The sequence below is a fragment of the Rosa chinensis genome, chromosome 4 (assembly GCF_002994745.2).
Source record: "Rosa chinensis cultivar Old Blush chromosome 4, RchiOBHm-V2, whole genome shotgun sequence".
Taxonomy (NCBI): domain Eukaryota; kingdom Viridiplantae; phylum Streptophyta; class Magnoliopsida; order Rosales; family Rosaceae; genus Rosa; species Rosa chinensis.
Window position 1 is genome coordinate 65,991,585 of NC_037091.1, and position 25,409 is coordinate 66,016,993.

General features: G+C 39.1%; 5 protein-coding genes across 7 annotated transcripts; 4 read left to right on the plus strand and 1 right to left on the minus strand.

Moving 5' to 3' along the window:
- Positions 1 to 1,844: 1,844 nt before the first annotated feature.
- On the plus strand, positions 1,845 to 5,757 carry LOC112200821 (protein NRT1/ PTR FAMILY 8.3). Of its 3 annotated transcripts, none has more exons than XM_040517924.1 (6): positions 1,845 to 2,052; positions 2,178 to 2,257; positions 3,014 to 3,119; positions 3,197 to 3,414; positions 3,862 to 4,418; positions 4,704 to 5,757. In XM_040517924.1, the coding sequence occupies exons 2-6, from the start codon at positions 2,198 to 2,200 to the stop codon at positions 5,524 to 5,526; spliced, it is 1,764 nt and encodes a 587-aa protein (XP_040373858.1). In that variant the 5' UTR covers positions 1,845 to 2,052; positions 2,178 to 2,197; the 3' UTR covers positions 5,527 to 5,757. The 3 variants fall into 3 exon arrangements, with proteins under 3 accessions (XP_040373858.1, XP_040373859.1, XP_024197598.1); XM_040517925.1 differs by having other exon boundaries at positions 2,178 to 2,248; XM_024341830.2 differs by having other exon boundaries at positions 1,845 to 2,248.
- A 177-nt stretch (positions 5,758 to 5,934) lies between these two features.
- On the plus strand, positions 5,935 to 9,596 carry LOC112200822 (protein NRT1/ PTR FAMILY 8.3). Its single transcript, XM_024341831.2, has 5 exons — positions 5,935 to 6,441; positions 7,382 to 7,487; positions 7,576 to 7,793; positions 7,906 to 8,462; positions 8,561 to 9,596. Exons 1-5 carry the CDS (start codon positions 6,391 to 6,393, stop codon positions 9,381 to 9,383), a joined length of 1,755 nt encoding a protein of 584 aa, XP_024197599.1. The 5' UTR covers positions 5,935 to 6,390; the 3' UTR covers positions 9,384 to 9,596.
- Positions 9,597 to 11,844: 2,248 nt separating this feature from the next.
- On the plus strand, positions 11,845 to 14,027 carry LOC112197439 (eukaryotic translation initiation factor 3 subunit I). The gene is made up of 7 exons (XM_024338113.2): positions 11,845 to 12,365; positions 12,441 to 12,574; positions 12,648 to 12,767; positions 12,862 to 12,951; positions 13,228 to 13,314; positions 13,397 to 13,476; positions 13,677 to 14,027. Exons 1-7 carry the CDS (start codon positions 11,966 to 11,968, stop codon positions 13,750 to 13,752), a joined length of 987 nt encoding a protein of 328 aa, XP_024193881.1. The 5' UTR covers positions 11,845 to 11,965; the 3' UTR covers positions 13,753 to 14,027.
- A 250-nt stretch (positions 14,028 to 14,277) lies between these two features.
- LOC112197440 (short-chain dehydrogenase reductase ATA1) lies at positions 14,278 to 15,268 on the minus strand. The gene is made up of 2 exons (XM_040518837.1): positions 15,173 to 15,268; positions 14,278 to 15,088 (listed from the first exon to the last, which is right to left on the minus strand). Exons 1-2 carry the CDS (start codon positions 15,235 to 15,237, stop codon positions 14,278 to 14,280), a joined length of 876 nt encoding a protein of 291 aa, XP_040374771.1. The 5' UTR covers positions 15,238 to 15,268.
- A 236-nt stretch (positions 15,269 to 15,504) lies between these two features.
- LOC112197441 (NADH dehydrogenase [ubiquinone] 1 beta subcomplex subunit 7) lies at positions 15,505 to 17,935 on the plus strand. The gene is made up of 2 exons (XM_024338115.2): positions 15,505 to 15,975; positions 17,661 to 17,935. Exon 1 carries the CDS (start codon positions 15,665 to 15,667, stop codon positions 15,971 to 15,973), a length of 309 nt encoding a protein of 102 aa, XP_024193883.1. The 5' UTR covers positions 15,505 to 15,664; the 3' UTR covers positions 15,974 to 15,975; positions 17,661 to 17,935.
- Positions 17,936 to 25,409: the final 7,474 nt, after the last annotated feature.

A 25,409-nucleotide genomic window follows, 5' to 3' on the forward strand; every position in this document is an offset into this window, starting at 1 on the left:
ACAGAGAAAACAGTGGGAACAGAATAATTGTTAATTACATGTTGAGATCTTTTATCATAGCTTAGAGAACCGTATTAATTCCTTTCCAAAGGCATGCCCATCTTAATCTATGGTCGGTACATGAACCCTAAATAAAACATGCCTCTTCTACACGTCAACTTTAAGACATGCCAAGATGAACGAATAAAGCTTCCATTCCATAAACCAGATAACTTCATGTCCTCCTACAACTCATTCTCAATCGTTTGGTATGAACGCAAACAAAGTAACTTTTTTTATCTCTAGTACAACTTTTAAGACTTGTAAACCTACACTAAGGATCGATTTTATTTTCCGGAAATTTACATGCACCAATGTGTAAAAACCTTTTGCTTTTGGTGCAGATTCCCTCATACCATTGGCGTAAAAATATTGAAGATCATATCAAACCATAGATTTCTTTCTTTAAACTTGTTGACTTCAATGGGTGAGAAACTACCTTAAGGTACCTAATTCTAAGGCGTTTGCGTAATGCATGAGCCTGATGGATTTTCATTAGGGCAAATTAATTCAGTTTCACTTTGACATTTGCGACGCGGCGAATCTAATTCGTGGTGGTTGCTGACTAGCGAAACCGGCAACTGGGAGCACCTGGATTTCTTGACAAGCCAAATGGGCTTATTGTACGGGCTAACGCCCAGAGCCCATTGGGTGGGTGTGTCTAGCATGTGGATGGGCTCTATTTAAGTGACAATACTGTCCAATTTTCTTGAGGCCCAAGCTCCAATTATTTTCAATGAATGTGTTAATGCTATTTGGTTCATAAACAATCAAAGTCGTTATCAGCTACATATTGGTTCTGAAAATTGGAACAGTAGACTTGAGAGATTATTTCCACTAGTGAATAGAAGAGACAATACGTGATTATATCATCTCACACAGTTGCACTTGTGTTTTTTATATTCGCGAGTTGCCTTACCTTGTAATCTTCACTGCTCATAGCAAAAATGGTACGTGAATGGCTGTATTTTTATTAAAATAAGTGTACATCATATCATTTACGAATAGTTTATACTAGCAAATTGACCCGCGCAATGTTGTGGGTTTTTTTTTTTTTTTTTCGAAGTTTCATATGTAATAGAAGAATACTCGCAATTTAAAAAACATCAGCATTACTTAGAATATGATTTGCCTTGTTGTTGATAATAAATTAACAACAAATGAGATACAACAAAAATTAAATTTTTTCCATGATTTGTAGAAATTTATAAATACAGTATAGAATTGTTCTCCCTTAAAAAATAAAAAAATAAAAAAACTTTTATGGCAAGATTGTAATTTCAGCCAAATAGCAAGGGCAAAATAGTATTTTCGAACAGTCTACAGTGCTCTAGCAGCTTTAATATATGTTAATATGTATAAGCTTGTGCCGACAATAATCGATGAATTATAGAAGGATGGCACCCTGTAAAAAACGAAAGTAGCAAGGGCAAAACCGGTACTTCATTTTTTGAACAGTGATAAACAGTGGAAGGAGGCCAGGAGCTTTAGTATATTTAGAATGAAAGGGGTACTAGTATTTTTCAGGAAAAAATTCGAACTAAATTATTTCGAAATTTAAACTTACAGTTGTATACGATGTGAATATACAATGTGTATACAATACATCATTTGTAGTGTACAAAAAAAGTTAGTTGCCAACGGCAATTCTTCCGCACAATGTCCTATCTTCTTCTACTGCTCTATATGGGAATTTTGGAAGGCGTGTCATCCCATCCTTCTGCACCATATTTTCTTTTCTGGGCCATAAATGTTTGTCTGAAGCTGAAGAATAGTCGAATTGGTTAGTTGTTGAAACTTGAAAGCCCTGACCTTACCTTACCTTTCTTGGCATGATACCCTTCTTATTTGACCCTCGATCATAGATTCATGGTATATTTCTAAGTCGGTAATATTTTATCCCCGAGTCCCAAGGTGTGTCTGCTTTCTACGTCACGTCACGTAAACCAAGATTCCTTCATGACCCATACTTCTCTCCCCTCTATATCATCTTAAACTATTCCAACTTCCAAGGTAGAAAAACTCCATATATCCATCTATCTGTATCTCTGCCAAGCCAACACCTACTTGTAATTTCTTGTTGATACTGATATATATATTGCATTATTGATATATATATATGCATTATTGATCCCCAGAAAGAGAGAGAGAGAGAGAGATGGGTTCTCATGAGGACGGGAGATCGCTATTGGAAGATGGCCTTCTTCAGGTTCGTAAGGTTTGCTTCTTTTTTTTTGATTGATATGTTGTTTTGCTTTTCAAAGATTGATCTGAATGCGAAAGTAGAGGTTTAGTTTGGATGAATTGGGGCTGCCTTGTAATCTCATATTGCTTTATCTAATAATTTGTGTTCTTTTAGGGACTTTGAGGGTAGTTTGACTTTTGATCCATTTCAAAATTTTGAAGATGTAATTGGGAACATGCCAAAAATAAAATGGAAATTTGTACGAGTTTATCCATAGAAGGGGATTGAGATTAAGGAACCTGGAACTGGGTTTTAGTCAATTTGTTCTTTTCGGGAGAAGTTATTGGAATCAGGTGTATGCTTACAGACTTGCAGTTAAATCATTAGAATTTGTCTGGGTTCCCTATGATTACAGTTAGGAAGTTGGGTTGAATAGCACTCATGAAAATATAACTGTTCCACAAATTTCCAAGAAGCTGTTTTTTTTTTTTGCAGCTATATATATGTAGTAAATAATGGATGAGCTCTTTTCCAGTTTATAGTTTAGTGTAAGAGATTGATTGCAGTGAACATGCCAGAAATTATTTGCATACTCTTGAGTGCCAAACTTTTCAAACATCCGAAATGATTTGCCTTTGTCTTTGTGTGTGTTTTCTTTCCTGAGTTTTTGTTTGAATACTAACTACTCTGTTAGTTATCCATTTAGTCTGCAACGCAATTTGCAATTTTAGTTATTGGAAAGGTATTTTGGTGTTTCTGACACAGTCGTTTACGTGATGTTATCTTCAGGATGAAGGCGAGGGATTGTACACAGGAGACGGCTCAGTCGACATTAAGGGAAATCCTGTTCTAAAGAAAAATACTGGAAACTGGAGAGCTTGCCCTTTCATTCTAGGTTATCCTTTGTTCTGTATGTTCGTTCTGAGTATTGAATAGTATCCAAATTCTTATAGTCTTTTGTATACCTTACAGGTACCGAATGTTGTGAACGCTTGGCCTACTATGGGATTGCCACTAACCTGGTTACTTATCTTACAAGCAAATTGCACGAAGGAAATGTTGCTGCTGCAAGAAATGTTACCACTTGGCAGGGCACTTGCTATCTTACACCACTCATTGGGGCTGTCTTAGCAGATGCATACTGGGGAAGATACTGGACAATTGCTGTTTTTTCCACCATCTACTTTCTCGTAAGTATATAAAGAGATTTTCTTCTTTTCTTTGGTGCATAGAAGAACTGAGACTTCTATACTATTTATGTCCTTTCTAGATCATCAAGTCCCCAGGTCAACCTTATATTTCATCTTGATGAATTTAAGTCTGTCATCCTTGGTTAATTATCACCGAATCTGAGATTCTGTTCTCATCTTTGAATTTGGACAAAGACCATTGAATTCCAGCTTCCTAGATCAAGTATAAAAGAGTTCTGGAAAGATTGAAAGAATAACTATAGTTAGCAATGTTTCCTTGTCATGCTGCTGGCAACACATTTAACTCCAAGGCTCATGCATTTTGTAGCTAGCTGTAACCCCTAGGTGTTGGGAAATGTTTATGTAATTTCCAAACTAGGGATGACGCTTCTTTCTTTTTCTTCTATGTGCATGTGTACTCACTGTTTCAATTGTTGTTTGGTACAGGGAATGTGTACTTTGACTCTCTCGGCAACACTTCCTTCATTGATTCCAACTGAATGTGTTGGTTCAGTATGCCCTGCAGCTAGTACGTCACAGTATGCAGTGTTCTTCTTGGGGCTCTATCTGATTGCTCTAGGAACTGGTGGAATCAAGCCATGTGTTTCATCCTTTGGGGCGGATCAGTTTGATGATACTGATTCCAGGGAAAGGGTAAAGAAGGGATCTTTCTTCAACTGGTTTTACTTTTCTATCAACATTGGAGCTCTGATATCAAGTAGCTTTATAGTGTATATTCAAGACAATGCTGGATGGGGCCTAGGATTTGGTATTCCTGCATTGTTTATGGCTGTTGCTATTATTAGTTTCTTTTCAGGCACACCACTCTATAGATTTCAGAGACCAGGGGGAAGCCCTCTGACAAGAATGTGCCAGGTTTTGGTTGCCTCATTTCGTAAGCGGAGTGTGAATGTCCCTGAAGACAGTAGTCTCCTGTATGAGACACAAGATAAAATCTCCGCCATTGAAGGAAGTCGTAAACTGGAGCACAGTGATGAGTTCAAGTAAATTTCTTCTCTCTTGAAATTAAAGATATATTTACTTTTTAATAGGATTGTTAGTTTGCCATATTTGAAACTGGGAGTATAGTTAAGAGTTGTAGAATTACCCATCACCCATTTTGTTGATGCACTTCCTCTCTTTAAACAATGAAAGTGTTTTTTCAATTCCCTACTATTGATAATACCTACCATGCCACGTTGTGAATATTTACTTTACATGCTTATTGAATAACAGGCTCACAATATAAAAGGTCCCTGCAACTTTTAATGAAATTTATTTTGATTCAGATGTCTTGATAAAGCTGCTGTGATATCAGAAGCAGAGGTCAAAACTGGGGAATTCTCCAATCTATGGAGGCTTTGCACTGTTACACAGGTGGAGGAATTCAAAATTTTAATCCGCATGTTCCCTATCTGGGCTACTGGAATTGTGTTTTCTGCTGTCTATGCCCAAATGTCAACTATGTTTGTGGAACAAGGGACGATGATGGATACATCTATTGGTTCTTTCACCATTCCCCCAGCCTCCCTCTCAACTTTTGATGTCATCAGTGTTATCTTCTGGGTCCCAATTTATGACAGGTTTATTGTCCCAATTGCGAGGAGATTTACTGGTAAAGAAAGGGGGTTCTCAGAGTTGCAAAGGATGGGCATTGGTCTCTTTCTTTCGGTCCTATGCATGTCAGCTGCTGCTGTGGTAGAGATTTATCGATTGCAGATTGCTAAAGAACTTGATTTGGTTGACAAAGATGTAGCTGTACCACTTAGTATCTTTTGGCAAATTCCTCAATACTTCTTGTTGGGCGCTGCAGAGATTTTCACATTCATTGGGCAACTCGAGTTCTTCTACGACCAATCTCCAGATGCCATGCGCAGTTTATGCAGCGCCTTATCACTTCTGACCACTGCACTGGGCAATTATCTGAGCTCTTTCATTCTGACGGTAGTAACTTACTTGACAACACAAGGTGGGAGTTCTGGATGGATCCCTGACAACTTGAATTCAGGTCATCTGGATTATTTCTTCTGGCTCTTAGCAGGACTCAGCTTTATAAACATGGTGGTGTACATGGTCTGCGCCAGGAAATATAAACAGAAGAAGGCTTCTTAACGTGTCATCGGGGAAGCATTTCTTCAAACCATACCCCATCGGAAAAAACCGAAGAAGTATCTGTATGGCTTTTAGCCAAAGCCATTTGTAAAATATCATCATTCAGTTATTGATGCTTTGTAAATAACCACAACAAGCCTGCATTTTTCTTAAGGTACCTTGAGATTTTAAAGAAATTTGTGTTGTATATTGGTTTGAAAAATGCCATTAGTTTCTAATTGTTGAAGCTTTCATCTGTGACTTGCTTTTTGCTATGTGAATAACAGAAAGCATTTCATAGTATGGAGGCTCTTGGACACATGACCCTTGCATTGTATGGACTCTAGTATGATGCAGGTGTGGGTCCCAGTGCCCAGCAAATCTAATCTGTTTTTTGTGTTCAACCTCAGTTGCACTGCTTTGCTTTCTGGGTTTTCTATTCCTCCCTTGAATTTTTGATGCCCAAAGCTCTCCTCCAGGTTTCTACTTCCACTCACTGCACTTAGGGATTTGGTTAGTGATCAAGTCGAATCCTAAGCTTGCCCCATTTGTCAAAACCTACAATACTACTCTAATAGCTCAAGTATTTTATTAATTTGAGCTTTTGCAATGGAATGCTGGTGCAAATGCAACTGGTGCTGCAGACCAACCATTTGTTCTTGCGTGTTATCCTGAAACAGTTCACGAATCCTACCCAAATATTTGGAATTGGGCCAATAGTTTGAGCCATTCTTGTCAACCATCAATTATTAGCCACAGGCCACAACAAATTCGATTCTTAATCACTCCAAAAACTTAAAATATTCTCATCTATCTAATCTTCTTTGGAGTCGATGACACTCTGAAACCAGGAAAAGGAAACCACCAAATAAAAAAGAAACAGAGATGAGTTCTCATGAGGATGAAAGAGCTCTTTTAGAAGATAAGCTTTTGCAGGTTCCATCTCTTTCTTAATCTTAGCATTGCATAATCTTTTTATATATTAGACCAGTGCATGAAGTGATCTTTATTTTGTGCCTTGAAAGTTTTGTCATTCTTGGATTGGAAGATAGTCTTTTGCTGGGTCTGTTTTACTCTCTAGCCTGTTTGCAACTGCTGGTGTATCATAGAACTGTAGAATTAATATAAGGAGCAAAATATTTGACTTTAATTTAGGGTTGGTAGTGAATGAGGAGGAAGATCTGGGTGCTGTGTGCTAAGTTCTACCCTTAAATTGAATATATAGAAAGAAATAAGTCTCAGGCTTAGAGCTGATTCAAAACATGCCACTTCTGACTATATCATGCTGGTTTGGTAAAACTTCGTGCTGGACTGGTAGTTGAGACTAGAGACTCGAGACTCAACTTTCTCACTTTACGTCTTCTTTTCTTTTCTTTATCATTTAAATGGATTTTTTTTTAGGGAATTTTTTTTTTTTTTTTTTGCCTCTATCCATTGAAAGAAGCCTGAATATAAGATTTTGCTGCTTCTTAAAAATATTCTTGGGGTCAAACTCAAAAGTATCTCACAAATTTTGTTTTACATCTAAAAACCTTGGTTAAATCCAATAACTTACTTAGGTGTTAGACCTGATATTTTTCTCCTTCGGTATTCTTGAGACCTAAACATCAAGTTTAACTATTAAACCAAGGTAAGGTACATTTGATAACTCATTCTTGTTAAGAATTTATTCTTCTTCTTAGTTGCTCTATTTGCTTGACATCGGCCATTCATTGTGTTACTTTCAATGCTTGAAACAATATGAAAGTTTGATTTTTGATGCTGTACATTTGTGTATGGACTGCGCTAAAGGCGTAACAAGTTCTGCATCACTTTTCTCCTTCACATTACAATCATGTTTTGCCTGTTCTATATATGAGGTTTTATGTTTCTTCAGAATGAAGGCAGTGGACTCTACACTGGAGACAGTTCAGTTGACAGAAAGGGGAAGCCTGCGCTTAAAAAGAAGACTGGCCAGTGGAAAGCATGCTCCTTCGTTCTTGGTGATATACTGTTTTCAGCATTGGCTATTATTTATCCAAGCAATGTGTTCTATTCATGTCAGTTTATAAATTGAAATATAACATGCAGGTACCTTTTTTTGTGAACGATTGGCCTTCTATGGGATTTCTACCAATCTTGTCAATTATCTTCTTGACACACTACATGAAGGAACTGTCGATGCTGCAACAGCTATTACCAATTGGAAAGGAACTTGCTATCTTACACCTCTCATTGGGGCCATCATAGCTGATACTTACTGGGGAAGATATTGGACAATTGCCAGTTTCACCATAGTCTATTTGATTGTAAGTATAAGCAGAAGTCATCAATAGTGTGAGAGATATTTTTCTTTCTAATAATTGATCACATTCCATGCACTTTTATATATCTCCCTCATATGGTTGCCATTTCCTGCAGGGAATGGGTACACTGACTCTTTCAGCATCAGTTCCTGCACTAGAGCCTGCAGCATGTGTCGATTCTGTATGCCCCGAAGCTACTACTGCACAATATGCTATATTCATCACTGGACTATATCTGATTGCATTAGGGACTGGAGGCATCAAACCTTGCATATGGCCTTTTGGGGCGGATCAGTTTGATGATTCCGATCCCCAGGAAAGGGTGAAGAAGGGATCCTATTTCAACTGGTTTTACTTTTCTCAAAACATTGGTGCTATTATAGCAAGCAGTTTACTGGTGTGGATTCAGGACAATGTTGGGTGGGGAATTGGATTTGGAATTCCTACTGCGGTTATGGGAGTTTGCATTGCAAGTTTATTTTTAGGTACTTCTCTGTATCGATTTCAGAAACCAGGCGGAAGTCCTCTTACAAGAATATGCCAGGTTTTAGTTGCATCATTCCATAAAAGAAATTTGAAGGTGCCTGAGGACAGCAGTCTCCTTTATGAAACACAAGACATAAGCTCTGCCATTAAAGGGAGTCGTAAACTGGAGCACAGCAATGAACTGAGGTAGTTTCTTCTTCATTGTCCAGGATTCGGTTGCATCATTCCACTAAGTATTTCACTATATAATAATTGCTTATAATGTACTAATGTTTTTGCTGCAGGTGCCTTGATAAAGCTGCTTTGGTATCTGATGCTGAGATTGAACGTGGGGACTTTTCAAATCCATGGAGGCTTTGTACCGTTACACAAGTAGAGGAACTGAAGATTTTGATCCGCATGTTTCCAATCTGGGCAACAGGAATTGTGTTTTCTGCCGTTTATGCCCAAATGTCTACATTGTTTGTGGTACAAGGCAAGCTGATGGACAGAGTTGTTGGCTCTGTCACCATTCCTGCAGCATCTCTTTCATTTTTCAATTTTGTAAGTGTTATTATCTGGGTCCCTATCTATGATACAATAATCATTCCAATAGTCAAGAAGTATACAGGCAAGGAGAGGGGTTTCTCACAGTTGGAACGTATGGGAATCGGGCTCTTTGTGTCGATTCTATGTATGTCAGCTGCTGCAGTGGTAGAGATTAAGCGATTGCAGCTTGTCAGGGAGCTTGGATTGGTTGATGATGAGGTTGCTGTACCGCTTAGTATACTTTGGCAAATTCCACAATATTTTTTGTTGGGTGCTGCTGAGGTTTTCACCTTCATTGGGCAGCATGAGTTCTTCTATGAGCAAGCGCCGGACGCTATGAGGAGTTTGTGCAGCGCATTGTCTCTTTTGACAAATTCATTGGGGAGTTACCTCAGCTCTCTTATTCTGACAATTGTGACTTCTATCACAACACAGGGTGGGAGTCCGGGATGGATTCCAGACAACTTGAACGAGGGCCATCTTGATTATTTCTACTGGCTTTTGGCTGGACTCAGCCTCCTAAATTTGTTGGTGTACATGGTCTTTTCCAGAAGGTATAAGGAGAAGAAGGTTGCTTAAGATGTCATCAAGAGCAAGAAATACAAGTTTGATTTCTAATAACTTTCCGAGATGGCTGCAACCGGAAAGACTGGTTACAACTATTGTGTTAAATTGTAAGATTATTATGTATTGTTTTGCTTAGCAATGAGCACTTCTGCTATGCAATTGTAAAGATTCCCTGGTCAAATGATCAACATCACTGAGTACAAAGTGAATAAGCTATTCTATGGATGGCTCTGGTTTGGTACGTGTGCAACAAACCATAACTTACAACTTAAACACATCATAGTGTATTAGCTTAGAATTCAAAGGTCAAAAGACTTTTCCATATCAAAGACCACAAATGCTTCAATTATTAATACCTTAAGTGTTTGGATGAATCATTTTCAATGTTAACAGAAATTTATAAATGACATGAATTACAATTCTATTAATTTAAATTCCATTAATTGATAATTCTATCGTTTGGATGTCTATCATATAGAATTTAAGAAGTTACGTGAATTACAAATTCTTCAGTTTGGATTGGTTAGGGAAATGAAATCAAATTCAAACAAATCCAATACAGATCTGCTGCATAAACCTTTTCCAAAGTATAAATTATAAAGAAGTAAAATAGGAAGCTAAACAAATGAGTTGCTCGATTAACATACATATGCCTTACATAATCAAATGCATAGCTTAGAAGTTGCTGGGATTTCATAAACAGCCATCCAAATAAACCTCAACTTGTGATCCATCAAGATATTAACAATATCACCTTCATACAGTAATATTTTAAAGGGTTATTATCACAAATGGTACCTGAACTATACCTCAATCTTATCGATAGTACCTGAACTTCAATTTTGATCACAACCAGTACCTGAACTTTTCGATTTCATTTTAAATGGTACCTAAGGCCACATTTGATCACTATTCCGGCAAAAAAAAACCAAATCCAAAATAAATAAAATGTTCAAGGCAAGTCTATTACCAAAAAAATCATCACTATATATGATCACAACTCTTGAAATCATCAAAGATCATCACTATGATTGCCTTACATGCCATTTTTAGACAGAATAGTGACTGGAGGTGGCTCTAGGTACCATTTAAAATGAAATCGAAAAGTTCGGGTACTGGTTGTGATCGAAATTAAAGTTCAGGTACCATCGATAAGATTGAGGTATAGTTCAGGTACCATTTGTGATAATAACCCTATTTTAAACTATATATATGTAGCCTCAGTACATTCATGACAAACTCAGAAACACAAAAAAGCATCAAACTTTAATCAATTTAGTAAAGCCAGCAAGCTATAGATTCAACTCAGCACACCAAATTTGGAGTGACAAGCTTCCCTATTCCCACAATAGACCCAACGATCACACAAACAAGGCCCATCAGTTCCATTACACATTGCTTTACAAGCTTCGGAACACTCCTCAGAAGATTTGAACTTAAAAACTCTGAACCCCACTTCACAATAGCACCCCATCTCTCCAAATTCCCAACCCCTCTGCAACACCTCCCACACTCTCCCCCTTCTCCCCACTCTGTTCCACCAATGCCATTGACTTGAGCTCGGAAAACGAAGACATTGGGTTTAAGCACCACAGAGAGGAGAGCGTAGACCAGACCCAAGAGGAGGATGGAGTAGAGTAATGGGTGGCTTCTGGGTCGTTCTGCCTCCGACTCATTTGAGATTTGGTGGGGAAGAAGGAGACCCGTAAAGAGATTTAGGATCTGTGGAGTAATGGCAAAGGAATTTTGGGGTTTGAAGATTTAAGTTTTGACCTTTGACAAAGATCGATCATGGAGTGAAAAAGGTTGGGAATAAGTTTTGCAGCAAGGTTTTGACGCGATGGAATCGAAAAGTTCCTTCCCAGATGGAATTCAAGAATGACATCTATTTTGGGAGGAATTGAAGTCGGTAATCTTGGCCTCCAATTTCCACCGTTTTTTTCCCACGGCAATTGCTGATTCCATGGACGAGATTACCAAACACCGGAATTTAAAGGAGAAATTACAAAATCCTCATTTTTATTTAAATTCCACCCCTTTTTTACCTCATCCAAACACACCATAATCTAACTTCTTCTTTCTTTTTTTTGGAAAAAAAAATCTTAATCTAGTTCTTTATCGGTATAAAGTTGTTTATCATTATATAAAGCAACTTTATAAGTGCATAGAGCATGTTTAACACCGGTTTAAAGTGTCGATACATTAAAAGTAGCAAATAACTAGAAAACTGGTAATTCGCACTCCGAGCTTCAATATTAAATTCAGAAGTGATTAACCGTAAGAAGAAACCTTCAACTTTAACCTTATAAGTTGGGAAACAATGTGGGCTCATTGTCAAAAAAAATGTGGGCGATGAATATTGGGTGCAAATAACAGCTTTTCGTACTGAAGGCCCAATTGGCTAAAATGGGCTTGGACTCTAATTTCCAGAAAGCTCCCCCAAACCCTAGTTTCACAGAAGCAGATAGCCTTAACCAGCTAACCCCAAAACCTTCTTCCACCGTTTGCTTTTCCCAGACTCTCTCCCTCTCTCTCTCTCTCTCTGTGCCTCCGTCGGCCTTGATCGGCCGATTCGTCGTTGCTCGAATCCCAAGATGAGGCCGATTCTGATGAAAGGGCACGAGAGGCCCTTGACCTTCCTCAAGTACAACCGCGACGGCGACCTACTCTTCTCCTGCGCCAAGGATCACACCCCCAACGTATGGTTCGCCGACAACGGCGAGCGCCTCGGCACCTACCGCGGCCACAACGGCGCCGTTTGGTGCTGCGACGTCTCCAGAGACTCCTCCCGCCTCATCACCGGTAGCGCAGATCAGAGCGCCAAGCTTTGGGATGTTCAGTCCGGCCAGCAGGTCTTCACCTTCAACTTCGACTCTCCGACGAGGTCGGTGGAGTTCTCCGTCGGCGATAAGCTCGCCGTCATCACCACCGACCCGTTCATGGAGCTCACTTCTGCGATTCACGTCAAACGCATCGCCGGAGACCCTGCCGATCGTAAGCATTTCAGCTCTTTGAACCTTGCTTTCGTCGAATTTGAATATGAATAATCGTTTGGGTTTCGATTTCCAGAGACTGCCGAATCGATTCTGACACTCAAGGTTCCTCAGGGGAGAATGAAGATAAACAGAGCTGTTTGGGGGCCGTTGAACAGCACTATCATAAGCGCCGGAGAAGATGCTATCATTCGTATCTGGGATTCTGAGGTGATTACTAGCTTTTCTTGCGCATTTCTTATTCTTGGGTTAAGTTTTACTTACTGTTGTTTCGGATTTGCAGACTGGAAAACTACTTCAAGAGAACCAGAAGGAAGAGGGTCACACGAAAACGATCACTTCACTAGTAAAATCTCCGGATGGTTCACACTTTCTAACCGGTTCCCTTGATAAATCTGCCAAGGTGATGTTTCTCATAGTCTATATCTATGTAGTTTGTGTGAGTGCTAGTTTCTAAATGTTTACTCATTTTGTGTTTTGCTGCTGCAAATGTTTAGCTTTGGGATACTAGAACATTGACTCTTATCAAGACATACCGGACTGAGAGTCCAGTCAATGCAGTTGCAATGTCGCCTCTTCTCAATCATGTAAGCCGAACTTCGTTAACGTTATAGTCTTGTTCATTTATTTTTTACATACCCTGAAAAGGCCTTTGAAGTAATAACGGAATCTGTACATAAATGGGAAAATGCTTTCTACCAGTCACATACAGAATAGTTTGTGCTTTTAGTGTCTAGTATGAAGTTGGAGGAATGGACTACAGGTCATTCAGCTACTTAGTCCCTTTGTGTCTCTTGTTTAGTCATTGTTTTTCTGGTACAGTTTAAAAGACTTAAACATGAAACTCGATTTGTGCTTCCCAGGTTGTACTTGGTGGTGGTCAGGATGCAATCAATGTCACCACAACTGATCATCGTGCTGGGAAATTCGAAGCCAAATTCTATGACAAGGTAAATTCTATTCTTTTCTTTAATATAATTTTGGTTTTGTCCACTTCAGTACATGATGTTTTTCCATTGTCATATGCCTTAGATTCTTCAAGAAGAGATTGGAGGTGTTAAAGGGCATTTTGGACCTATTAATGCTTTGGCTTTCAACCCTGATGGTAAAAGGTATGGTTCAATCACCTGCTCACTAGGCCTCTGCCATATGTTTATATATAGAGGATCTGTGTTTTTTCCAGTCATAATGTGGGTTGTTATCTCTGTGTGTGTGTGTGTAGAAGTCAGTCCTACACAGATATGTGCGTCTTAACTTAGCATCGGCGTTTTGGTTTTTGTAATTTTTTCTTTGTATTTTATTTTATTTTCAGTTTCTCAAGTGGAGGTGAAGATGGTTACATACGTCTACATCACTTCGACCATGATTACTTCAACATCAAGATTTAGGTTTGAAGTTAATTTTGATATCAACCGTTGCTCGGGAGCTTGTTGGAAGTTTATTCTCTCCCTTCACAAACTAGCTGTTTTTAGTCATTTACATAGCTCTGTTACTGCAATTAAACCATGTTCCGTATTTGCTCTTTTGCTTCTTGTTGTTGGAACAATGATTTTGTAGAAGATTCTGTAGTTGAGATAATCATATTTATCCTTCCAGTTGCTCAATAGCTGCCCAATTCCAGTTCTATGAAGAAGAAAAAATGCAGAGATATCTGTCTGTAGCAGCTTGGTTTTCTTTATGATGCATAATTTTGTTTTTCACTCCTGTATGCCAATTTAGTTGGATCATAGCTTCCAGCATTTTAGCATTGCTATTTTCGAACTCTCTTAGTGATATCTCCCTTCAGGTTATCCAACGTTTGGTGGTACTTTGCAACTACTACCAAAAGAATTCTCACTATGCTTAAACTCAGGAAGCAGTTTCATGCTTGTATATGTTATATAAGATTGACATTCACTACGTGGTATGTGTGACTATTGTCTATTGGTAAATTGATAAATGAAGCTCATGGTACTGACAGCAGAAGTATAACCCCCATCAAGGACAAGATTATGGGCTGTTATGAACCCTGAGTCTTCACTGGCAAGGAATAATGCAGCTTCTGCGACATCTTCCACGGTTCCACATCTGCCACGCAACAAGCTCGCCCTTTCTGCCACAATCTTGCTTACATCTTCGGCCTGCATATCCTCTTTCCCAAGAATCTCTCTGTAGGCAGCGACCAGCATCTCTGAAGGAACCCCGTGTGGAGAAATACTGTTCACACGAATGCCATGGACTCCCAACTCACATGCGGCGCTTCTCACCAGTCCATTGATGGATTCCTTTGACAATGTGTAGGCATGTCCACCAAGGCCTCCCATGCTAGCTGCAGTGCTCGATGTGCAGATGATGCTCCCACCTGTTCTGGTTTTGATCATAGCTGCTGCTGCATACTTAATCCCATGTAAACAGCCAAAAGTGTTTACCGAGAGCAGTTGCTGCACCTTTCCCATGTCAAGGCTGGTTATACTCCCCGACGGGCCAGAAATACCAGCATTGTTGAACATGATGTCAAGCTGGCCTGTCCTTCCGAGTGCAAGCTCAATAGCTGATTCAACATCAGATTCCTTGGACACATCACAGTGTATGTACCGTCCCCCAATAGAGTCGGCCAGTGCAGCTCCCAAATCGTCAAGTATGTCGGCAATCACAACGTGAGCGCCGTTTCGGGCAAATAGCTTGGCCGCAGCAGCTCCAATCCCTCTTGCACCCCCAGTTATAACTGCGACTTTGTTCACCAACCTAGCACAATTTAAAACCATACACAGCATTAGAATTCACACTTCAGCGGCTAAATAGTACAAACACGACTCAAATTTAACAAACTTCTTCTTCGAAGGCAGTATGCGTGCTTCTTCATCCGGTTCACGCAGTAGAATTTTCGGCTCCATATTAGTTAGTTCCCTTTAAATGTCCAGCAGCAGTTTGATGGCCTCTATATAATGGATGTTCGCAGATTGGGGTAACTCTAAAAAAGTTGAGCGGTACTCCTTAGCAATCTGATTATTCAATTCTGCACACTCTTGTTTCTTTCTAACTACTTCTAAACCATAATGAGGACATCCTAGTTCGATGCGCCACTAAAGCTTGCAATATTTGGGCCCCGCTCACAGTAAAAAAAAAACGAACAAGAGAAGGAAGCTCACTAAAGCTTGTAGTATTTGGGCCCGGCGGCCCGTAGTGAAAAGAAAAGAAAAGAAAAATAAGAACACAGCTCGATCAGGAGAAGGAAGTCGAAACCGTATCATCCTCAATCGCCACCTGAAACTCTAGCTCTGATCAAAACGACGTCGTAGCGCGGAGGGCGGAACCCTAAAAATGGCAGCGGAGGGAACAACGAAGAAGATGATAGCGACGCAGGAGGAGATGGTGGAGAATCGGGTGCCGATAGCGTATCGGGACCAGTGCGCGCACTTGCTGATCCCTCTGAACAAGTGCCGCCAGGCCGAGATGTACCTGCCGTGGAAGTGCGGCAACGAGCGCCACGTGTACGAGAAGTGCGAGTACGAGCTCGTCATGGAGCGGATGCTCCTGATGCAGAAGATCCGAGAGAAGGAGGCCCAGAACAAGGCCCAGATTCAGCAGGGACTCGCCATCCCTCTCATTCCCAAGACCGCCGGCGCTTAGAGGTAATTGGACTCTTCATTATTTGAAATTTCGGTTCGGGTTTTGTTGTGAATTGTTAGGTACTGTGTTTATGTAGAGTTTATTGATTCATTCACAGAAGCGTATTCGTAAGTAAGCCGTTGGGTTTTTGGATGATCAGTTACTTACTGTGATTTAGCTCAGTTCAGTTTGATTTAGTGGATGTGCAATTTGATTTGGAGTTAGCGGATTTGCGATCAATGTGGGAGAATTGAGTAAGGGGAAAGCTGTGGAGCTCTTATTTGCATTTGTAAACAGTATATGCGGATTACTAGCTCTGAGAAGATAAAAAGGTTTTGAACTGATTGGAATGTGGGATTTGTGTTTGAGCCTGGGGAGAAACTGGCGAGTTTTACTTATAGCTGACATTGTGTGGGGGTGTGCCTAACTAGATAAGATCTCTTGTTATTTGGGTGTTGTTATTATTTTCAGTTTGTTAGAGATGGAGATATCTTTTGTGTTTCTTCTGGTCTTTGGTTAAATCTTTCCTTGCATTCATTTGTGAAATCTTGTATGCAAATGCTTGATATGAGAGGTTGAGTAAGGATTGTGTGATGCCGTGCAAGAAATAGAAGTCCCTCATTTGGAGAGGTTGAGTTAGGATTGTGTGATGCCGTGCGAGAAATAGAAGTCCCTCATTTGTTCTGGTCATGTGAGTGTATAAGCTTATTAGGGATTGCAATAGCAGTTTTCTGATTTTAAAATAGAATTTGATTTGTGTCATGACCTGTGCTGATATAAAATTCGGTCATATTAATCTGGCAGTCCACTCAAGTTAGTCATGCATCATATGTTAGTCATTAGGTCGAGAAATTTGTCTGTTGAACTTGAATTTTCTGATTTATTCTCAAAATGATGAAGGAAAATTTAAGGAACAGACAATCCGGGTTCATTTTGGCTCTCTCTTGCCCATCTGAGTCACCCTTCTCTCTTTTTTCGTCAGTGAAACTTTGGACCAAGATTGACGGACCCAAACAGTGAAAGTAGGGATTTCATAATCTTGTCATGCTGAACATGGCCAAACATTTTTACAAATATTGGTATTTTAAATTGTCTCCAATCTTGTCTCTTTAATTTTGTGATGCTTTCAACTAAATGTGTTCTGTTACCCGTCATCGCTGTATATGAAACAGGTAAGTCATTTATTGGTGTGGGAGTCTCAACTGTTGAATATTGTAGGTAAAACTTGTCTCCTGGTACTTTTGCATTAAAGCAAAGTGATGGATTCAGAACTGTATAAATCTTACCCATGAGCCCTACACATGAGGTTAAGGGTAAACATTCTAGGTTCAATCCTACTTGGGATAAAAAAGGACAATGTGCTATTTGTTGGGCTTGCTTTGCTCCATTCTCATGGAATAATTTCTGATGAGTTGGTATCATCATTCTTAGCACATGCATACTCTTAAATTTAGTGAGTCGTTCATTTAAGCAATCTCTGGTCAAAAATTTTTTTGTGGAAATAAAGGGCAATAGAATAGACTGATGACCTGATATCAAGTTTTATAGATGTATTGTTGTTTTGTGTAAGACATGTTTACGAGACTGGTTGAGGTATCTACAGATAATGACCTAATAGCAAGTTTTACATTTACTGTCATGCTTTTTTGGTTGAATTTACGCTGTTTTAGTGATTCTTCCTGTTGATTCCTATGTTAATTTTGAACAGGAAGCTGAATTTCGTGAGCTGTGGATAATTTGATGCTTTTCACCGCTGATGATGATAAATTTCATGGGACTGTACTGAGACAATTGTTATAGACTGTCCTTTTCTTTTCTCAGTTGTGCAACCAATTTCAACATATTGAATAAATTAAATTCCTCATTTGCCGGATTTTGTATTGATACTCTGGAAGGGTAATTGCATGTTTGATACTCTTCTGAGATAAAATTAGAACCCTATGTTTGTTCGGCTGGAAAATACACATCTACTGTTAGCTTGAACTTTGGAGCAAATGAAAATTATTTCGAAAGGACAAACGAACAGTTCTGATCTTGGGAATTTTTCTGGTGGATGTAATTGAGCATTTGAGCTTTATCGTAATTGGGACTTTTTGGTCTGAGGGATCTTTTTTTTTTTTTTTTTTTTTTTTTCGGTCTGAGTATATAATCGAGCCTTTTTTTGGGTCTGAGCGTGTCATTGGGCTTTTTCTGCTCTGAGATCGTAATTGGGCTTTTTGTTCTGCGGATATAATTGGGCTTTTTTGGTCTTAGAGCGTAATTATGAGGGTCTAATTAGGCTTTATGGCTACACATGAGCAAGCCGGTCATTGTCTACCGCTAATTTAGCACCTGTCATCGATCAGGTCTTTAGTGTCGTGCCTTGCATGGCAGTTTACGTGCATGATCGACCAGAATAGCGAGCTTGGGGCATTTAGCTAGCTAATTTCAACCTTTTTTTTTATTCAAAGCTAACTTCAAACTTTGTATTATTCAATTCAAGTTTTCAATTACCTAATTCCAAGTTAGAAGACTTGGGGTTTTGGGCTAGCCAACTTCTTTAATCATCAAATATTCCCTAGATTTGAGTCATTTGACCATGTGATAATTGCTTATAAGAAGGATCAAAAAAGTCATGTCCAGCCAAACAAATCCAAGAAAAAAGTGGGTAGACATATGCTAGGGCTGGTCGTGTGGTATATAAGTTATATACGTTATGTATTTAGCTGCTTATTTTGACCTGCTTATTAAGCTAGGTCCAGCCTTAGCCGCAAGGGTCACAGACTCACAGACAAAGAGCTTGGTCGGTTCCAACTTGGAAAATGACGAGGATATATAAGACTATGATTTCATTCATTCTTGTATAGTGTACGTATTATGTCCTCAACTTGAGGAGTACAATTATGATCGGCAACATTATCCACAACAAAGATGTAGAAAGGAGAGGGTCACGAATTCGTTTGCGAAATCCATTTTCCGTCTGTGTTTTAAGTGTAGTAAAGCGTGCATAACGTAGAAAATATGGGAGTGTAAGCATAACATATAGAATAGCTTGCTGCGGCAACCATGTCAATGACTCAATTCTAGGGAAATAAAGTCCATATATACCCAATTTCGTGCATGGTAAGGCTTCGAAGATAAAGAATCAACCACATATATTACCCACATATGAATATATAACGATGTTAGGATCTTATAGATCGAAAAGTTGAGGTTTAGTAAATGCCAGGGATCATGCTTCTAGTTTTACTATTTTGAAGATAGTCGGATAGTGAACTAAAACAATTTTGAATAAAACTCTATTTGTGGAATATTGGTAATTGGTTATTAGAATCCCACATTGAGAATAAATTGTATGAAATGAACATTTATAAGGAATTATATCATTCTTTTTTATTGTCGAGTCTTTTAGCAGAGACTTGTAATCGAGCAGGGTAGTAAAGTGATTGGCAGGTGAGTAAATTTTCACTTCGATGAAGTGTGGTTGTCTTAGTGTAACGCACACCCCTAATTATCCTCGGGTCAGAGGGTCCCCCACACGATAAGGGTGGGTAGCAAACTACATTGAGTCACTTTTTTTTTTATTGGAATCTTGTAACGAAGGCTTGTAACTAATTGAAGACACTAAGGTGATGGATGTGTGTAAGCTTTGTTCATTTTGGTGAAATGGCACTACGATTGATGGGTGAGTGTAAGTCCTCTTTGATCAAACGTTTCCATGAGATCGGTAATTGATATTTAGCATTAAATATAGACACCAAACCATCTGGAAGGTCGATCTGTTGCACATTATAAATTATTGTTTGTTTCTAGTATCGATCGATCTTATTCTAATCACGAGAATCAGAGTACAAGCAAGAAAGAGACAGATGAGGTAGCAGGTATCGCCAAAAGGCTAGATACGAAAGAATTTGGGGAGACGATGAACTGGAATTTAACTGATTGAAAAGTTCCAAGTTTTTCCACGGCTCCACCTACTTCGATGCCTGGAGCTTGAAAAGTCAATATGGTGGGGGAATCGAACGTACCCCTCCATCGCTTACTCGCTTAGCTCTTCAGTCATTCCTCCTCCTTCGTTCCCAGGCCCAGCAGATGAGTCCAGACTACAGAAAAGAACAATGATGCTTCATATATATCTTTTTATCTAGCTCTCTCCCAAAATAATGTGTGATAGACGACGACTTAAGCAACATACTATATATAATCATTGCAGCTTAATATAATATTAATGGATGTGTCATTTGTCTCTTGTATGTTGTCTTTGTGCAATCAAGTGATTTTCATGAGAGCAGCACTTCGTGTTCTATGACTTCTATGATTCTATCAGACCATCTCTATGAAATGTTCGATGCCCTGACAGACTAGGCAGTAGAAAAATTACAATAAACGAAGCAAAATGACAAAGTCTAGGTCAAATATTATATTCTTGGACAAATCTTTAATTAATTAACTAACGCATGGAGGGAAGACAATTTTGATATTAAGGCTAGAACTTTCTACGTATACATAATATAAAAACAAGTTGCATTGCCTTGATTAACCTAATGTCTTTTTCGATGGAGGTTTGATAGAGATTTATAAATTGTTGGTTTCTAACCTATCTACATAGCTAGCTAGTACGTAGGAATAGAGAAGACTGCAATCAGATATTTACAGATGGAATATACAAATATATAGATATAGATTATATATACATTTATATATGAATTCATATAATAGGTAGGTGGCCATTCTTTTCTTGTGGACAAAAATACGGACATGGATTTGCAAGTGAGACATTGTCAAACTTTGCACAGCGAATTTAAGATCATGCATGTTCTTGCTGCGGGGATTCAGTCTGTAATTTCTTTCTAAAAGGAGAGAACGGAAATGGAGAAGAAAATAGCACCACATTTTTATATATGACTGTGATTTTTGAGGAACAAAATAATGCCTTGAGTTTAGATCAAAAAGTAGTCTTTTGCTTCTTTTGGTAAGAAATTGTCAAACCTAAAACCTAATTCATTGACCTGATCACCACTGGTGTTTTTCTAAACGGAACTGCTCTCTCCATGGATCGAGGTCCGATTTCACACTTGACATGATAATATGGATTATAATAGTCAACCTAATTAATATAATTAAGTTCATTCTTCAAGATTAAACAAGTCAATCCATGCGAATCTTTGCCAAAAAAAAGAAATCCATGCGAATCCTATGTTCTAAAAAGATCATCACATATCCCCTAGAGGAATGATATACAGTATATGGTTATAATAATTAATTACGTGCTAGATACCCTCACAAGATGATTAACCACTTAATGGACATGATTAGTGTGTTCCCCTCATATTTGATCAACTATATATATGTAATATTAACCTCACACGCTACTGAATCATGTAATACTCTAAAATAAATAATAATTTATTTATTGAATCTATTAATAGTGTCACATCCGATATATAAACATAATTTTGCGTTGGATTAATTTTCTATTATATGCATGTCAAAAGAAAAACAAAGTCAATTTTGGTAATGTATAGTCTGATATACTTGATGCAATGCCGTATATGACAAAGGGTGGAAAGTTCTTGCCGTTTTCTTGAAACGACTACAAACAAAAGTATAATTCTTGTGCAAACTTTAGTTCTATATTTCCAACTTTTGAGTAAAACATTCTACCTACGATGAATAAACTTTAGATTTATTATGCGAAGTTGTGAACACGAAATGCCCAAAGCTAGGTATAGAATAACCTGAAAAGCTCACAAGTTCGATAAAGCAACACTATCATTCAAGCTTTCTATCTACTAATTGATAACTTTAGAACGAGAAGTCAAGATTGCGGGAAGTGGGAGCCAATGAGGCATGCACACTTTCTTTAATCATTCTCCACTCTTTTGGTCCTCACGGCAAGATTGAGTTAATGATGAAAGACTTCGCTCCTTAATATGTCAAAAAGAGAATTATAAAGTTTCCCCCAACTATTCCGATTTCAATATATAATGTTGTTTATTGGTGTACGTACGTTGATTGCATTTTCAACCGTTCTATTTGATTTAGGATACCCTCAACATTCACATCTTATCAATCAGCACGTTGCACGTTGAACAAAATGATAAACCAAAATTTATAAGCTAAATTCATTTATACGAAATAAAGAACTACAAGTAATATAAACAATACAAACAAGAGTCACTAAAGGACCTACTTAGAGCAAGTGCACCCGTAGTCAAGAAAATGCAAAGTCGACCAGTCAAGTTACTATTCCCTGCCACTGAACATGGGTTTACACCAGTTATTTTTCTTGCCCGGTCAACACTGTTCATTATTATATAATTTTAGGGGGGTCTCGAAAATTGAATTTTTACACATACATAATTTGGGAAAACTTCCCGGAGAGTCTGCTGTCCACCTAGGTGGTGCTCACCTTTTTGACAATTTACGTTAAGGTCAGTGAAAAAAACTCAAACAAGAAGCAGAGCTTCTCTTCTCCTTTGCCGAGTAACTACTCCCTCCGCCTCCAAACCCTTCCACACATTTGCCCTTGGTTATAGTAAGTCACGATCGAGATGAACTACGATAACGTTAAACAAGCTCCTCACCTTTGCGAACTGAAACTCTTATCCAAGGCACCGGAGATCGGAAAAATTGCCATGGAGATCCAAGAAATCCCAAGACCCAGCAATCCCAAATGTCTCCAAGGAGTGCAAGAAATCCGAATCGACGGCATAAGGAGCACCAACAACCCCCTCGACCCGAAGCACCAGTCGAACCAAAAGTCCTCTTCAAGGGTACCATCATGTAGACCTTGTACAGAATATGAATTTTCATACCTCAATTGCAGCCACCGGCGATCGAACCTACCGGAAAACACGTCGAAACAGCCAGTAAACCAAGACCTATAGCCTAGCCATACCAATTCGCGGCTGTCGTTCGGCCACGTCACCAGGTGAGCACGACCTGGGTGGATAGCAGAATCTTCGAAAACTTCCTTCATGAAAGTTATAGAGATCGTCGATACGATCTCGTGCATACATGGAATGCAATATTCGGAGTTCGTATGAATTTATTATGAATCTTTGAAATCTGAAAATTTTCTATAAATAGCAAAAAAAAAAATTTCTATTTTGTTTCAAAGGACGAAAATTTTTCATTTTTTCATTTTCCCCCCCTCTAGTTCTCTCTCTCGCAGCTGCAGCAGACCTGGCGGGTTTCGTTCGACCCGACCCGGATTTTTCTCCGTCCTCCGTCCAAGGACCCGGCCCCTCCCGAGGTCGCCTCACCTCATCCTGCCTCTCTGTGGCGTCAAACCGCCCAGAAGCTGCCCCCAGGCCGAGATCGAAACAACCCAGGCAGAGCAAATCGTCCGGCCGCTCTATGGCGTAAGATGAAGAGCACCGGATTTAGTCGTGTCTTCCATCCTTGGATTTAGCCGCGTCTGTCTCTTTGCAGCCTTCCTGATGTCACCCACATTCTCCTGTCCTGCAGCGCTGGCAGCTCCATGACTTGGGCAAGAAAAAAGTCACAGCCTTGCCCTTTTCCTTGGCCTGGGTCATCAAAAGCCATCTTTTGGCTGGCACAACCGGTGGAGGAGTGTTTTTGACAATGGTTGGTCAACACATCATCATTCCCTCACTTTGCCCGGGCAAAAGAGCACCGGTGCACTTGCTTTTATAACATAATGTCAGACCAATATGCCTAAACCTAACTATCTTCTTAAGTCCAAAAGAACCAATGTAAAAGCTACATGCTCTCGTATATCATGGGGCTGGAAAAATGATCATACGGACCATGGATATATATTTTCATTGATAACGGTAAATATTGCTATATAGTATGTCAAGCAAAGATTAAATTACCTTAATTTGGTATTGTGCAATTGCCGTTAATGAATGGTCAGACAACTAGTGGATAGATTCATCAGCAGGACTAATCTTGGTAACTATTCATGATCGATGGAGAAGTGGAGAACCGAGGTGGAAGGGATGGAATCCGATGGTTGCTGCTACCTCTTGTCCTACTTCGCAGAAAAGCTTGGTGATGGTGCGTTTGTGCGTTGACAATGAATACATAGCAGTTCGTTCAATGTTCCGTGAAGCAAGAAATTGATGATGCCATGGAATGATGGAATATTAGATCAACTAGAATCTCTGGCTAGCCTATAGAATATGAACCCAATGCCATAGCCACTGTATAGGATCCAGCTCAAAGTAAAGGGTGCGTTGGGTTTGGGGAACACAGAATGAATGTGCACACTGGCTACCCATCATATCAAATCATATCATATCACCTATAGCTATTAGCTAGTCGATCAGTCTTGTTTCCAAGTCTACGTCATCATTATCTAGCTAGCTCGGCGATTGACGAGACTTATCGTGCAGCTAGCAGCTGCCTAGCTTCGGCAATCGATTACTGGTTTAAAACCCTAAACCCTGCACTCCTGCAGCAGCCACAAAATACATTAATTCTCAGCCATCTAGTTAATTAACAAACTTAATGTCTCACTGTCTAGCTCCCTCACTGCCTGTATCGATCTATTACACATTAATTTTCTGATTAATTTACCAACGGCTCATGGTTAATGATCTGAGCAGTAATTGGAGAGTAGAGTACCCAGAAGAAAAGATTGACAAGAAGTAAAACTCGGTTCATTCATTCATTTGGGATATCAAAGAGGATTTTCATGATCCCATTCCTATCCATTCAATTTTTTTGGTAAATTTTTTTGGTTTAAATTAATTACTGCATATATGCTCCTCGTGTTACCATGCAGATACAGATACGGAGAGATATGAGAGATACGTAGAACTGTACAAGTTCAGGTACAAACACAGTTGCCGAGAAACATTTACGTTTACCTGCACACGCCAAATATACCGGCGTCCTCGAAGCCGCCTCCCCCTTACATTTTCAATCTTTCTGACTCTTATTTTTGTCTTTATCTTCATCTGCATCTCCATCTTTTACTTTTAAGTTTTACCAGGCCAAACCCAGTGGTTCTGCTCTACGCCAAGCTAGATATGTGATTATGGTTTTCACTGTTTGCTTTCTTACTTTACTGGGTTGAAAGAAAAAATGTAGACGATCAATTAATTACGTTACTGTTATAATATGCAGGAATTTCAGAAGGAATACAGATCCCTACCTAGCTAGCTCAGAGCGTCGGAGTGGTCAGAGAGAGAGAGAGAAAAAAATCCAGACCAAAAAAGAAAAGAAAAGAAAAGAAAAGAGACAGACAGAAATAATAATAGTGATAATAGTATCGGTTTTTTGGATCCATAGAGTAGAGAGTAGAGTAATGCATCATTCCATTTGTGCAGGAATTTCCATCATTCCTTTCTTCTGTTTCTCTCTCTACCTGACACTTCCATCATTGTTCTTGTTCTGCCAATACCAATACTACTGTCGCTAAATCAACACACACAAAAGAAAAGAAAAAATTAATAGATTTGAAGGCAGGTCAGGGCAGGGCAGTGTGGGGCATGCGCTAGTC